The sequence below is a fragment of the Bufo bufo genome, chromosome 5, assembly GCF_905171765.1.
Source record: "Bufo bufo chromosome 5, aBufBuf1.1, whole genome shotgun sequence".
Lineage (NCBI taxonomy): Eukaryota > Metazoa > Chordata > Amphibia > Anura > Bufonidae > Bufo > Bufo bufo.
In genome coordinates, this window is record NC_053393.1 from 516,438,102 (window position 1) to 516,454,910 (window position 16,809).

At 44.8% G+C, this 16,809-nt stretch overlaps 1 protein-coding gene across 1 annotated transcript in view; it reads right to left on the reverse strand.

Annotated features, from left to right (window-relative positions):
• Positions 1-5,935: 5,935 nt before the first annotated feature.
• Positions 5,936-16,809, reverse strand: part of LOC121002869 (macrophage mannose receptor 1-like) — a 300,143-nt gene continuing 289,269 nt past the window's right edge. Inside the window, exons 23-26 of the mRNA XM_040434498.1 lie at positions 12,621-12,737; positions 11,622-11,789; positions 11,067-11,102; positions 5,936-6,695 (exon numbers count right to left, since the gene is read on the reverse strand). Of these exons, the coding sequence (XP_040290432.1) occupies positions 6,448-6,695; positions 11,067-11,102; positions 11,622-11,789; positions 12,621-12,737 (569 nt within the window). The 3' untranslated portion in view covers positions 5,936-6,447. The remainder of the gene's footprint in view (positions 6,696-11,066; positions 11,103-11,621; positions 11,790-12,620; positions 12,738-16,809) is intronic.

Genomic DNA, 16,809 nt, shown 5'->3' on the forward strand with positions numbered 1-16,809 from the left:
CATTTATTAACTCAAATTGAGGGAGGGGCCCGAGTTGGGTAGACAGCCCCGGGCCTATCATGCACTTAATAATCGACCCCTGCCAACACCTGTCACTCAAAGCAGTGGGGAAGGTGCTGGCCATAGAAAGGAATGGAGCTTGGGTGCAACAAGAGCAATGGTGAGGCCCTCATTGCAACAAGGGCCCAATTTTCATAATAAGAAAATGTATCACAGGGCTGGAACGGAGCCTCGGATCAACAAAAGCAAAACAGTTTTTTAATCAATTGAAGCACAGCTACTGTATGTGTCCATGATAGGGAGTTCGCTGGTGACATATTCCCTTTAAAGGGGTTGTCTCATCATGGACAATGGGGGCATATCGCTAGAATATGCCCCCATTGTCTTATAGGTATGGGTCCCACCGCTGGGACCTGAACCAATATCAAGAACGGAGCTCCGCAAGTGAAGGAGGGTGCACTGCGCATGCGCAGCCGCCCTCCATTCATTTTCTATGGGGCCGGTGAAAATAGCCAAAGGGCTATTTCTGTTGGCCCCGTAGAAATGAAAGGGAAAGGGGGCCGCCTCGTTGCGGGGCTCCGTTCTCGATATAGGTACGGGTCCCAGTGGTGGGACCCGCACCTATAAGACAATGGGGGCATATCCTAGTGATATGCCCACATTGTCCATGATGAGACAACCCCTTTAAGCCCCAGTCTATACCTGCAAGAGTCACAAGCAGTTGCTTTGAGTCCCATGAAAAAGGCTCAGTCTATCTCTGCTCCCATTTTTCTATGGGTTGTGAGAACATGCACATGTCTTCCCTTTTTGACAATCACCAGAGTTCAAGAAAGCACAAGCTTCTCACACAAGGGAGAAGTGTGGATAGAGGTCAGAAAGATCAGACAGTGACATTTTGGGATAGTGGCATAGAGGAGATGGGGCTCCATAGCACAGTTTACAATGGGCCCTCATTATGGTACCAGGTTTTGCTACCCACGACAGAAGGGCCTGCTATTTGTTTTCTCTTCCATGGCATTTCCATGCAATTTGGGTTAATTATCACCTACTTGCCTTGAGGCCCATCTCTCCAAGGGTCCTACAACAGCCACATGGGCAGTATGAAAATGCATGGATGGTGGTGGGTGATGGTGCCACCATAAAAGAAACCTTGGCAGTGGGATGTCCACTTTATAAAGTATTGGGGTACATATACAATATTGTACATGAATCTGCTACGTTAGTCCTCAGCCATTGAGGCGCACTAGTCTATTGCTATGAAAGCTATTGCTTCCATATTACTTTTCGGAAACTTGTGTTACCGGCAGATCCGAGGCGGCAGGAAGAGTAACCGTGACTTACAGAAGAGTCGGGAAATCTGAAGAAAGTCTCATCTGTATCACCGCTGTTCATATCTTGTCCTTGATATGTCTAAGACGTAGACAATGAAATATTGTAAGGGAAGATGCTGACAAGTCCCTTCCTGCAGGATAAGCAATGCCAACACAAACACAAGACATTCTGCTCTCATCCGCTCATCCTGATTAGTCAGAATTTGAACCCTTTAATTACCAGGCCTGAAAAGGCGTTAATGACCAGACACTTTTTTGTGATTTAGTGCACGTGGTGGTTTAACAGTCCTAACCTTTTCACTTGTTGGAGTGTCAAAATAATGTTTGCAACTTTTTGTATGTCATATGCTTTAATTAATTTAATATGTTTCTTTAGAGTTTGTTCTTTTTTGAGTTTTAGTTTAGGAAAGCTACAAAAAAAAAATTGAAAAAAAATGTTGTTTTCAAACTAGTTTTTTATTTAAAATAATTTTTGCAATCTTTTCTATGTCATATGTTTTAATATGTTTCTTAGAGTTTTTTTCTTATTAAGTTTTAGTTTAGGAAAACTACAAATTAAATGTAAAAACAATTTTTGTTTATAAACTATAGTTTTTATTTATTACTTAAAATGTGCAAACTGGTGCCAAAAATAAATTACTAAAATGTGTTCCCTATTTTGTGTCAGTCATTTTGATATATAATTTGTATAGTTTTGCACGAACAGGGTGACTATGGTGATTGTTTTGGTTGGTGTGGGTGTTTTTTTTTTTTTACTGTATTTGTATTTTATTATATGTTTTAACTCATTTCTTTTTTTTTTTTTTATAGTTATTGGCACATTATATGTCCCAAAAGAAGTCATTAAAATACCTCTTTAGGACACTGACATTTTTTGTTATTTTGCACTTTTCCACTGTAACTGGGGCATCCAAAGGACATAGAACTCAAATAAAGTGGGGGAGGCCAAGGGGGACTTTTTTTTATTATAATTTTTTAATTACATTTTCTTTGGATCAATAAAAAAAAAAATTAAAAAAATCTGGGTCACTGCTCTTTGCATTCTGGGAGTGTTTGATGCAGGCATCCTGGGAAACTGGATGAGGAGGGGGGACCCATACTAAATTCTGCTATGGGACCCTATGAGTTTATGTACGCCTATGCTGCACCAATGATAAGTGACTATATTACCTTACATAATACATATAGAATATAAAAAATAACTCCACCCTAAAGAGAAGTATAGATCAGGATATGCCATACATGACTGATGGGTGAGGGTCCCACCTCTGGAAGAATGGGGGTCCCTTGCTCACCAGGCTGATTCTGCAACTCCCATAAACTTCAACAGAGAGAGCCTCACGTGCACAGACACCTCTCTACTCTACTTGCTGTAGAATGTAACATCTTTGGCCACTACCCCCTTGACGAGGTACAGGGGTTTTTCTAAAATGAGAGGCATAAAATTGTGCTGCAGTTTACAACAAGTCTAGGTGCATTCACAGTACCGTAGTGAAAAACTGAGCCAGATGATCCATGGATGCCGATTAATCGACTAATTTTTAAAAACATTTTCACATACCATACTGACTGGCACATCTGAAGTTTTGATCATTGGGTCTGAGTGCTGAGACCTTCTCCAATTGCTAAAACAAAGGGGCAGAAACGCTCAGTTCACTGCTGCACCCCTTTTTTTCTGATCACTTCCACTCAGAGAGTTCACAAAAAAAAGTGCAGGGACTCAGACTTTATTATGAACCCAGTACTTTGCTCACATGTAGAGTGGGGTCTCAGTACTCGAGCACTGATATGTCAACGTTTTGAAAATGGTACAGTGCAGTACAATTCTCTGATTGGCGTAATCAGAATCCCAATATCAACTGCAGACGATGCTTTGACACCACATTGTGCAGTTGGCTATGTGCAATACCTGGACCTGAGAGTACTACAATTTTAAATAGATATGTATGTATTATATTGTATTATATGTTACTACCAGTTAAGGATGTGGATGGCAATGCTTGGCAAGGATCAAGGCTAATCACCCTGTTCCTCCCACCTTGGTATTAGTGGGCTGGTCCTGTTTCCTGCCAGGATGGGGAGCTCCAGAGCAGCCTTAGGAAGGGGAGGAAGCACACTGCCGAGCTCCTGCTCCTAAGAAGGAATCTTCAAAGAGAATAATAGTCTGACAGCACAGTGACCAGAGGAGACCAGCATGTAAAAGACCCTGCTGTGAGGTGAGGGCCTATACCCACCACCCACACTACTACTAGGCCAGTACAACCCGAGCTAAACCGCAGTCATCCAACCTGTCTCCATCATCCTTACTGATGCCAGAGAATTGCACTTTGAAATTGCTGATCTTGAATGCATAATGAAATTGAATCAGCCTTAGGGCTCATGCGCACAACCGTATGTATTTTGCAGTCCGCAAAAAACGGATCCACAAGAAAATACGGAGGACGTCCGTGTGCATTCCGTATTTTGCGGAATGGAACAGCTGGAACCCTAATAGAACAGTCCTATACTTGTCTGTAATGCGGACAATATTAGGACATGTTCTATTTTTTTTGTGGAACGGAAATACGGACATACGGAAACGGAATACACACAGAGTAACTTCCGTTTTTTCTGCGGACCCATCGAAATGAAAAGTTCCACATACGGTCCACAAAAAGAACGGAACGGACAAGGAAAGAAAATACGTTCGGGTGCATGAGCCCTTAGGCCTCATGCACACGGCCGCTGTGCGTCCGTTCCGTGCATTGGGGACCACAATTTGCGGTCCCCAATGCATGGGCAACATCCGTGCGGCGGCCGGGACGGATCGAGACCCATTTAACTTGAAAGGGTCCATGATCCGTCCGCACCGTAAAAAATAGAACATGTTCTATTTTTTGGCGGTGCAGAGGCACGGACCGAAACGCCACGGAAGCACTCCGTAGTGCTTCTGTAGGCTTCCGATTCGTGCTTCCATTCCGCACTGCACCTCATCTCCCGGATTGCGGACCCATTCAAGTGAATGGGTCCGCATCCGTGTTGCGGGGTGCACACGGCCGGTGCCCATGTAATGCGGACCCGCCAAATGCAACGGCCGTCTGAATGAGGCCTTAGTGTGGGCCACCCTGGTTTATGGGCCATGTTTCAATGGCAAACACTGCAGCCCTCTACAGTTAAACCACTAGTTGTGGTCTGGCTTTGTAATGCGACTTCAGCTTGCGATGAGTCTCTGTAGTCCCTTCCGCACTATATCGCTCAGTGGACTATTGCCTGCACTTTATTCTGCAGGCAATCTGCCTTTGCAGCGACCCGGGAAGGGAGAAGGAAATGACAGAAGGGTTGTGGTGGCAAGGATAGGAGTTATAGTAGTCATGGTAGCTGCCCTCACTCTGGTGCTCCCTGGGCTGTGCACTAAAGGGGAAAACTGTGCATCCATGCGGGTTTTCAGATATAGGGCTCCGTTAAAGTACTGGTAGAGGCGGAGTGGTAGTGCAAGGCAATGATGTGGCTGCAGTTGGGAGTAACCAGTCCACTGTAATTTACAGAGGCAATACAGGCACTTGTAGAGTAAGCTCATTCTCTTAAGATTACATGCGTCGTTTTTCCAAGATCGTATATGGGGATATAGGTAGCACAATGGGTGTAAATTCCCTCTCACAATAAATCCTCACTTTCAAAACACTACAATGCCCAACTGTGGGGTATAGTCTTTTAAAAGATGGCCAGGGTGGCAGAGTGCCCGACACTTCTCCCAACCAAATGCAATGAAATCCACAGCCTCAATATATGCATTATCTTGCACTGACATTTTGTCCATGCACTGTCCCCTTGTAATGGCCTTCAAGTAACTTCTGTAAGATTCAATGCTTACTTATCTCTGAGGTTGTCACAGTACTGGTGTAACCCTGTCTGCTGCTTCTCTCTCAGACACCAGCTATACACACCCTAGCTGCTCACACTGTTTGCTAGCTGCCCTCACTCTACTGCAGCTCCTAGCTTAGAGGAGTGGGGCCAGCCCATACCTAGCAACTGAGTCTAAGGAAAGAAAGGTTACACAGCCCCTTTTAGCGGTGAACCACCCGGTCACTGCACTTCTGTGTACAGAACTCGCATTTATCCTTCTCGCTAACACTCTGCCTGGCCTCTACCTGCCCAGATTAAAACAGCCTCCCCAGCAGTCTCCTGAAATTAGGTTCTACACCCTTCTGCTGGACATTTCAGATATACAGTACTTACTGTCACCATCTCTTTTAGGGCGCATCTATTGTGTCACTCTCCACCAATTATGGTGCACAGGGCAGTACTTCCCTATTGCCATCCCAGACAGGTTACAGGTAACTAATGCTTGTAGCTAGGTGGACCACCAGAACCTATAAAAGTATAAATGAGCTAAAAAATACATTACTATAGAATACAACAATGCAGTGAGTAGACTCTGCTGGTAGACCTTTAGAGAGTTGAGAAAACATGCTAAACCCAGTCCAACTCATGCAAGCAGTTCACATTAGTCTCATCTTGGCTACAAACAAACAAGCAATAACAGCCCCAAACTTGTCCAGAGGGGGGTGCTCCACCACCTTACATTTCCACGCCCAAGGCAAGAAAAATAGCACAGTAACTAAATCACTCCAGTAAAATTTATTTGTGCTACAAATGTCTTCATTATATGGATATGACAACAGCCAACAAGAATTTATTTCCACTTTATAAGTTTGCACTAAAGGGGCTGACCTCACTTGGCCGGGTTTACGGAAATTGCTGAGCGTGCGGCCACTCCACTGGCCATGGCAGTGAATGGGAACTACACAAATAACGTAGCACAGCAAGCTAGGATGTTTCCATATCTTGGAAGTTATGGAAGCGGTGAACTTATCTTGCTACTCTGTTTATGTAACTGACATTCACTGCAATGGGAGTTACGTAAACCGCAGAACGCCGATCCGCTCGGCTGTTTCCGTAAACCTGTCCAACTGGGGCTGACGCCAGACCCATCTCGCCATAGAAATGGTGGGATGATACAACCTCTCTAATTCACTTTTCTCTCATTTCTAATCATTGAGGTCATTTTGTAATTGTGCGTCAGTCTTATTCATTCCTTGATGATGTCCTAGTCGATACCGCCGGTATCAGTCCCATTTCATATAATTGAAGAATTTACGTGATCATCTTGCTCCATGTTTTCCACTAAGACGTTTTCCTCGCGTGCCACAGCCGCGCCACTTCTGTCAAAGTATATTGTGTTGTCGAAACCATTCTCTGGTTGTGGCTTGTTCCTTCTCCTCCTGTATATGAAGACGACTGCGGTGGCGATTCCGGCAACGATAAGTACGACAAGAACAACCAGAACAATGGTCCTGCCATATGAGCCATGTGAGGGCTTTTCTTCTGTAAAAGAAAATATGGATTAGGCTACATGCACACGACCGTTCCGTTTTTTGATGTCCGCGAACCGCGGATCCGTAAAAAAAACGGAAGCCGCCCATGTGCCGTCTGCAATTTGCGGAACGGAACGGGCGGCCCATTGTAGAAATGCCTATTCTTGTCCGCAAAACGGACAAGAATAGGACATGCTATATTATTTTTGCTGGGCCAAGGAACGGAGCAAAGGATGCGGACAGCACACGGAGTGCTGTCCGCATCTTTTGCGGCCCCATTGAAGTGAATTGGTCCACACCCGAGCCGCAAAAACTGCGGCTCGGATGCGGACCCGAAAAACTGTCATGTGCATGAGGCCTTAGAAAGCTTTCCCATACATAATGTCTACTGACAGAGGCGACACTGCATAATGTCCAGCAGAGTAAAAATACGATAGTTAGCATTTTAGAGAAATATGTATTCTTAGTATTAGTATAATGCACGCCCAATGGGTTCTATAGACTTATAATTAGTGTCCGTCATTTGGATGGAAATAATAGAGCTGCATGCAGCACCAATTTTGTGATCAAAGACTGGACAGAGCATCTGATGCACATGTGAACAGAGCCTTAAAGAATTTTGTGACTGCTGGATAGACCATCAACATCAGATCGACGGCGTCAGCTGTTACCTTGTAGCTCTGGAAGTCGGCGCTGGAACTATACAACTATGTCTATTGCCTAAGGGACAGAGCTGGTAACTTCATTCACTTCAATGGGAGCAGCGATGCAGTTACCAGCTCCATCACTACACTGCATTCCGGTGACAAGTTCTGGCGCTGGAGCTACAAGGTAACAGCTAATAGGCAGAGATGCAGGGTATTGGATCCCGCCAATCTGATATTGAGGACCTATCCTGAGGACATCAAAATCAAAATCCTGGACAACTCCTTGAAAACCTCAGTATTTAAGCAGAGAAACATTAAAATCACAGTCTCTCCATGGATACACAGATCATGTAAAGGGGTTGTCACATCTCAGACATTGGGGGTATGTCGCTAGGATATGCCCCCAATGTCTTATAGGTGTGGGTCCCGCACTCCATTCACTCCTATAGGAAGCGCATAATGCAAGTGTGTACGCCGCTTCACTCACTTCTATGGGGCTGACGGAAATAGCAAGAGCCAGCACTCGGTTATATTCGGCGCTCTCATAGGCATGAATGCCAGGCAGCTGTGCATGTGCGGTGCACCCTACGGGACTTTACGGGCCCCGATCTAAGTGTAGGTGCAGGTCCCATAGGTGGGACCCACACTTATCAGACATTGGGGGCATATCCTAACAATATGCCCCCAATGTCTGAGATAGGACAACCCCTTTAAGTACTTACAAATTTGTATTACACTTTTATACAATTTTTATACAATTTCACCCATTCACACAAGCTGACCATACGCATCAGATAAATGCTGGCTGAACCCACCAATTTTGGTGGGACCAGCTGATCATGTAATGTGTATGATTGCCTCCTGACTTTCTCCTGAAAGATGATATCGGTGGAAAATAACTTTTATATCAAAAAAGAGAATTGAGTGATTGAGGCTAGCTAGATCTCCAAGGTAACATAGTAACATAGTACATAAGGCCGAAAAAAGACATTTGTCCTTCCAGTTCGGCCTGTCATCCTGCAAGTTGATCCAGAGGAAGGCAAAAAAAAAACCTGTGAGGTAGAAGCCAATTTTTCCCCACTTTAGGGGAATAAAAAATTCCTTTCCGACTCCAATCAGGCAATCAGAATAACTCCCTGGATCAACGACCCCTCTCTAGTAGCTATATCCTGTAATATTATTACGCTCCAGAAATACGTCCAGGCCCCTCTTGAATTCCTTTATTGTACTCACCATCACCACCTCCTCAGAGTTCCATAGTCTCACTGCTCTTACCGTAAAGAATCCTCTTCTATGTTTGTGTACAAACCTTCTTTCCTCCAGACGCAGAGGATGTCCCCTCGTCACAGTCACAGTCCTGGGGATAAATAGATGATGGGAGAGATCTCTGTACTGACCCCTGATATATTTATACATAGTAATTAGATCTCCCCTCAGTCGTCTTTTTTCTAAAGTGAATAACCCTAATTTTGATAATCTTTCAGGGTACTGTAGTTGCCCCATTCCAGTTATTACTTTAGTTGCCCTCCTCTGGACCCTCTCCAGCTCTGCTATGTCTGCCTTGTTTACAGGAGCCCAGAACTGTACACAGTACTCCATGTGTGGTCTGACTAGCGATTTGTAAAGTGGCAGGAATATGTTCTCATCACGGACATCTATGCCCCTTTTGATGCAACCCATTATCTTATTGGCCTTGGCAGCAGCTGCCTGACACTGGTTTTTGCAGCTTAGTTTGCTGTTTATCAAAATTCCTAGATCCTTTTCCATGTCAGTGTTACCGAGTGTTTTACCATTTAGTATGTACGGGTGACTTGCATTATTCCTTCCCATGTGCATAACTTTACATTTGTCAGTGTTAAACCTCATCTGCCACTTATCTGCCCAAGCCTGCAATCTATCCAGATCCCTCTGTAGTAGTATACTGTCCTCTTCAGTGTTAATTACATTACATAGTTTAGTGTCATCTGCGAAAATTGATACTTTACTATGCAAGCCTTCTACAAGATCATAAATTAATTAATTGAAGAGAATAGGGCCCAATACTGACCCCTGAGGTACTCCACTAGTGACAGTGACCCAATCTGAGTGTGTACCGTTAATAACCACCCTCTGTTTTCTATCACTCCGCCAGTTACTTACCCACTTACAGACGTTTTCTCCCAGTCCGAGCATTCTCATTTTATATACTAACCTTTTATGTGGTACAGTGTCAAATGCTTTGGAGAAGTCCAGATACACGACATCCATTGATTCGCCGCTGTCAAGTCTAGAACTTACCTCCTCATAGAAACTGATTAAATTAGTTTGGCATGACCGATCCCTCAGGAAGCCATGCTGATATGGCGTTATTTGCTTATTTCCCTTGAGATGCTCTAAGAGCATCTCTCAGAAAACCTTCAAACAGTTTACCCCCAACAGATGTTAAACTTACCGGCCTATAGTTTCCAGGCTCTGTTTTTGGACCCTTTTTGAATATTGGCACCACATTTGCTATGCGCCAATCCTGTGGGACATTCCCTGTCAGTATAGAGTCCGCAAATATCAGAAATAAGGGTCTGGCTATGACATTACTTAATTCCCTTAGGATATGGGGGTGTATGCCATCCGGTCCTGGCGATTTGTCTATTTTAATATTTTTAAGTCGCTGATGTACTTCTTCCTGGGTCAGACAGGACACTTTTAATGGGGAATTTGTTTTTACATTCTGCATGTTATCTGACAGTTTATTTTCCTCAGTGAATACATTGGAGAAAAAAATATTTAACAGCTTTGCTTTCTCCTCGTCGCTCTCTGCGACTCCCCCCTCATTACTCTTTAAAGGGCCGACACCTTCAGATTTATACTTTTTAACATTTATATAATTTAAGAACATTTTAGGGTTAGTTTTACTCTCTTTGGCAATTAATCTCTCGGTCTCTAGTTTGGCCGCTTTTTTTTGTTTTTTACATATTCTATTTTTTCCCTTATAGTTTTTCAGTGCTTCCTCGCTGCCCTCCTGTTTTAGTGATTTATATGCTGTCTTTTTGTCATTTATTGCTTTCTTTACAGTTTTATTTATCCACATTGGTTTCTTTTTGTTCCTTAACCTTTTATTCCCATACGGTATGTACCTCTCACAATGAGATTTTAGGATGCTTTTAAAAGATATCCCATTTTGTGGCTGTATTTTTATTTTTGAGGACTTTGTCCCAGTTAGTTAGGCCTATGGCCTCTCTTAGTTGGCTAAATTTAGCTTTTTTGAAGTTTGGTATTTTTGTTCCTCCCTGTAGAAACGCTCTTTTGAATGATAATTGGAAGGTTATTACTTTATGGTCACTATTTCCCAGGTGTCCCCCAACCTGCGCGTCTGTTGTTCTGTCAGGCCTATTGGTTAATACTAAGTCCAGTATGACCGTCCCTCTAGTCGGGTCCTGAACCAGTTGGGAGAGGTAATTGTCTTTGGTTATTGCCAAGAACCTGTTTCCTTTATGAGATGTAGAGCTTTCAGTTTCCCGGTCTATATCTGAGTAGTTGAAGTCCCCCATAATAACCACCTCATTATGATTTGCCGCCTCGTCTATCTCGTTTAGTAGTAGATTTTCTGTGGACTCTGGTATATTAGGTGGTTTATAGTAAACTCCTATTAGTAATTTAGGTGGCAGAGGTCCCAGGGTATGTGCCCCATGTGCCCTGCCTATACCCAAGCCAGAGCGACATGAAATATATTAGAGGTATAGATGTGTTTTTTAAAGTACCTGGTTTCTCTACTAGCGTCTCTGTTGGCAGCGGATCTGTAAACACAAGATACAACAGGTTATAAATGAGATTTTTGTGTATATAGAATAAAAAAATAACAAATGTATTACAATTTAAACACATTTTTATAGACATACCTCCCAACTATGAGTCAGACCCCCACTAAGCCTAAGGATAGGCCTAAGCGTGCATTCACACAACCATAAGTGTTTTGCGGTCCGCAGATTGCGCATCCGCAAAACACGGATACCGGCCGTGTGCGTTCCGCATTTTGCAGACCGCACATGGCAGGCGCTATATAGAAAATGCCTATACTTGTCCGTAACCGCGGACAAGAATAGGACATGCTCCATATTTTTTGCGGGGTCGTGGAACAGTACAACACGGTGTGCTGTTCGCATCTTTTGCGGCCCCCGCATCTTTTGCGGAAGGGATGCGGATGCATTTATACGGTCGTGTGAATGCACCCTAAGGATACAGTAATCCAGAAAGCCAATTAAACATACATTTTATAATAATTTTCCCAAAAAAGATACAGGGTTATAACCACTTACTTTTTACTGTCTTACATATGTACCCACGGTGTCCAGAGCACCATGAGATATCCCATGTTCCTTTTTTGGCATTCATCATCACACATTGTGAAGATAGATCTTCAGAGGGGACCTCATTTTTCCAGTTTACAAAGTCCATGGGTGTATTGTCTAACCAAAGCCACCTGTCTAGAAACAGATGTTATCTTCTTCTAAAAAGTTGTCAATTTTCACCATCTTATACAGTACCGTATGTTGTAATAGACAATGCATCATTAAAGGTGTTCTTCATCCAACTTTACACCTACATTCAGACTACATGGAACTATACCTCAAGTTCAATGTTTAAAGAGAAGGTGTCAGCTATATATTCTTTCTAATCTATTTTTTTTATATATATTCTTGATTGTAGACTATTTAAAGTCTATTTTCTGTATAGGGTTATGGGGGCTGCTATCTCGCCTGATCTGATTCAGAGATATGCCTTACAGCAATGACATGGACCAGAGGAACCTATAGTCTGCAGATGACCCTCTAAATTTTATGTGAGAGTGTTGTGGGTATGCTCCTTGACCTGCACAGAAGTCATTGTGCAGCGAGGAGGAGTAAATAAGCTTTGGCCATTACCTATTGTGAATGGTCTATCCTGGTTTTTTTTCATTATTTTTTTTTTTACATAGGCATTAGCTTTCATTGTAATCCTGCCTACAATGATAATGTGATGACTGCTGAGAAATGATTTCTGCAGAATAAGAAGTATCAACCTGTTAAGAGACTCAGTGGCCAAAATTAAAACTGACAAATTTCATATGTTTATGCCATTACAACGCTCTTCTTCTACCAGCCCCTCTTTCTTGATTGACAGGGCCAGTGGTGATGGCTTTGTAGGAACCTGGCCTTCTAAATCAAAAAGGAGAGGGAGGCTCTGGCAGAGGAATGCAAATTAATCAGAAAGGCCATCACAGTAATACAAAATGAAAGGAGGGAAGGGATAAGATAGAAATAAATGGTCTTCAATACCTTCCAGATCCTTGTAAAGTCCAATCCAAAATGCTCTATCCTGGTCACTGAGCAACTCAGTATGACGAAGGAGGAAATTTAATTCAGTTGAGTCTTCAATGGAAGCTAAACGGGCACCTAAACAAGTAAGATTCACATTAATAATTCTGCTTGCTTGGAACTGCTGTTCCTCAAGGGACAAGGTATTACACAATATATTCAGTGATCTGATGCTGCTTTACATATAATTTACACCTATCCCTTTCAGGACTAAGGCTTTCAAATGCGTAAATGTTCCCACAAAACATCACGTTTTGGAATTGTAATGCCCCAGAGTGGTTAACCTAGTGTCATCCTGTGTATTTATTTCCAGGCCTTTTATAATGTGCATTTCCTATTTTGCAACTGTTATGTTTAAGTGTAATATGCCTGGTCCATCAGACTGTTGGTAATTCAGGGAGGGGAAGGGGAGCACCTCTCCGCTCCAAAGGACCCCTATATCGTAACCTGAACTTGTAAGAAAAACACTCAGACAACCAAATTAACTTTTGGCTGGGTGATGATCGGCCACAGCTTGTTTATTTAAGACAGCAAAACTCAAGTACTGTAAACTTGGAGTGGTATGCCAACCGCCGGACTCACGGCGGGCAAGTACGCCAACAGCTATCACCAACTCTCCGTTGTATCAAATGCCGCCAGCTGTGACTTCGTAGCTTGAAATCAGACTGCAGCTCTCGTAAGAAAAGAAAAGAACATAACCAAGTATTCAACCATAAAACTCTTCAACCAACTGCCTATTACCAGAAAAGTAACCACTTAAGGGAGGGAGGGCGGGCAACTTGGCTTCCACAGACAAGAGGAAGTGCAGTGGCCGGGGTAAGGTATATATCACCTCCTGAGAAGGAGGGATTACTGCTCCTTCCCACCCCTATTGGCATGATACAATTTTAAGGAGGTGCACTTTGTGTTAACCCTTGATGTCCCTCTTACTAAACCACAACAACCCATAATCCATTATAGGGGCAACTTGACCCCCCCCCCCCCCCCCCACATAACTAGGGGAAATTGGAAGGGGGACCACCAGTCCCTAAGCACCCTCCCTAATCTGTCAGGCGCTTGCCAGCAGGTGGCAGCATAAATGGCAGAGCTACAGGGACATAGAGTGGAACCTTCTCTTCCATTCTAACATCCCCCCTCTGTGGTGTGGTGGGTGTGTCCCACTGCCTGCAGGAAGGGTTGGGACCAGTTAGTTCCAGTTTAGGTCTTCCCTAGACAGGGGAAGGGTGTGCAGCAGGTGCACGTCTTGTAGGACGTGCCTTGCCCAGGCCAGCTGGAGCACCTTCAGCTCAGCTGGACATGGAGGCAATAAGCTTAGAGCCTCAAGTGCCAGGAGAGAGAGACTCCCTGGTTTAGCAGAATTCAGAGTCAGACTACAAGAGACAAGTTGAAGCATCCAGAGAAAGCTAAGTTATACAGCTATCCTGTCAGTACAGCAGAGCACCAACACGTGCACCAACATTAAGGGAAATTTAAGCCACCCTACACCATTCTGGCATTCTTACACCTGGGTACCATCTACAATATCACTAAAAGGGGCCCTGTGCCCTTGTTGCTTCACTGCAACTGGCGTCACTAAAAAAAGTAAACTTATTTCTCTTAAAGGGACCCCTTGCCGCTGCCGTGTGTCACAGAATGTTGCTATGTAAGGTTGAATGTGCTTTATATGCGTCTGATATAAAGCACATTTCCTCAGGTTTTTCTGTCCTCCTCATGCTGTTCGGGGCTGTGTGCTGACGGCGCCGCTTCCGAGACTCGCGCCGCGGTCTCCCTGGATGACGTCACCAGTGACGTCACCGCTCTGCAGCTCCCTCGCCGGCAGCTGTCACTGCAGCGCTCGCATCCCTACAGGAGAGGGGAGGGGGGAGGGAGGAAGTCAATGACCCGTTTGAGGGTACATTCTGTTCGTTTTTTCTTTTTCCTGCAGGGAATAATTAATTCCCTGATCTCTGGGGGGAATATCTTCCCCAAGTTAAAAAGAAAAAAAAAAGGGAGGAAAGGGAAGAGTGACAGAAAGTAGGAGTGTAGTGGGCGGCAACATCAAGTTTGATTAATTGGCTGCAAGGGCTCTGCCTTTGGGCGGTCCCTCACACCTCCTTATAAGCCCTCAGTTACCCTCACTCAGTCTCTGGTTGTGCAGCTTTTTTTAGCAAGCCTCCAGAGTCCTATTGTGCTGAGAGAGATTTTCTCTATCATTTCTGGTGATATTGAGACTTAAACTTTGTTTCTGTTGGTGGGCTTATTCTCAAAATTTTTATTTTTATTTTTTGTCTTCTTATTGCTTAATAGGGGTTTAATCCTCCTCTTCCTTTTTTTCGCAGTCATGTCTTCTCCACGAGACGCTGACCAGCGGAAGGCCACCGCCAAACGCAAACATTTGGCCTGCTTCAACTGTGATACCCCCTTAGATGACGACTGCCAATACTCAAGATGTGACAGCTGCCGTTCCCGTACCACTGCTGAACCCACGATGCAGGAGATGTATCAGTGGGCTAGATGCTATGTGGATGATTCTATCAAGGGGGTGGTCAAGCTTTTAAATGAGAGGTTGCCAGGACCCTCCCAGACTCCTATGGAGGTCACCGCACCAAGCGAGAGACCCGCTGTTGTTTCAGTGGGTTCATCTTCCTCGGACGAGGAAGAGTTAACCTCATGTTTTTTTCCGCCAGAAAAAACTCAAAAGCTTCTAAAGTCCATCCGGTCGGGGGACCAGGATGTTGACATTGGGGAGTCCTCCAATCCCGCTGGTCGGGCACAGCGTGTCTTCAAAGCGGATGAGACCCTCCGTTCAGTCATGCGTACTGAATGGAAGAAACTGGAGAAAGGACCAGTCCTGACTCGCAAATTTAAAATGATGTTTCCGATGGCGAAACCCTTAATGGAATCGTGGGGTTCCATTCCCAGGGTTGACATGGCCATAGCCAAGTTGTCTAGACGCACTCTGGTGCCCGCAGATGATGGGTCGAGTCTGCAAGACCCTCTTGATAGGAGGGCGGAGTGCACTTTAAGAAGAGGCTATTCAGCCGCTGCAGCTTCAGCTTCTACTGCTATAGCAGCATTTGAGGTGTCGTCCTTCCTGAGGAGTAAGTTAAACCAAATTCAGACCGACGTGGACCAGAGTGTGTCCCGTGATGATATCCTGGCCGCCTTCAAAACGGTGAATCTGGCCATGGACTTTTTATGCGATACTTCGCAGGTGCAGCTAAAGCTAGCGGCCAAGACCATGGGCCTAGTCTCTGCGGCCCGTAGACCCTTATGGCTAAAACCATGGAAGGCAGATAATGCCTGAAAGTATAATTTATGTGGGCTTCCGTTCGAGCCCGATCGGCTTTTTGGGTCCGAGCTGGATAAGATCATGGAGGGCTTCTCTGACAAGAAGGGCAAGAGTCTTCCTCAGCAGCCCTTTTGAGGACGCCCCAGTCAGCATCGAGGCAGCAGACAGGGCCAACAGGCTACTTCCCGTAGAAACTGGGGGGGCAGCGAAGACTTTCGAGGCGCCCCCGCAGACCAACTAAGGAGGCCAATCCCTCCTGACTGCGGGCCTCTCAGAGGCTCTTGGTTTCCCCCTGCTGTCCCCGCCGTTACGCCTCTGGGTTTCCCTGTACCCTCACCCCAGATCCCCGTGGGAGGACGCCTTGCCCATTTCAAAGAGATTTGGTCCCAGGAGATTGCAGACCCCTGGGTTTTAAGCATCATCTCCTCTGGGTATGTCATGGTCTTACCTGCTTGCTGCTCTCCTTCGTTTGACATGTGCTGGCGGCCATCTTGGGTCCTGGGTTTCTTGTAGCCTTCCACCCTGCGGCTCCTCCTTCCCCTGGGAGGAGCTGGATGCCTAGCTCATATATATAGGAGGTCTGTGGCTTCAGTTCCTTGCTTGGTCCCCTTGTGTTCACATGCTTCTAAGACTGCTGCTGCTTCTGGTTCCTGATCCTGGCTTCGTCTGACTACCCTGCTGGTTCCTGATCCTGGCTTCGTCTGACTACCCTGCTGGTTCCTGATCCTGGCTTCGTCTGACTACCCTGCTGGTTCCTGATCCTGGCTTCGTCTGACTACCCTTCTGGTTCCTGACCTCTGGCTTCGCAAAGACTCTGCTCGGTTTCACCATCCGTTTGGACTTTTGCTTTACAGCTTTATTTTCAATAAAGCCTTCTAT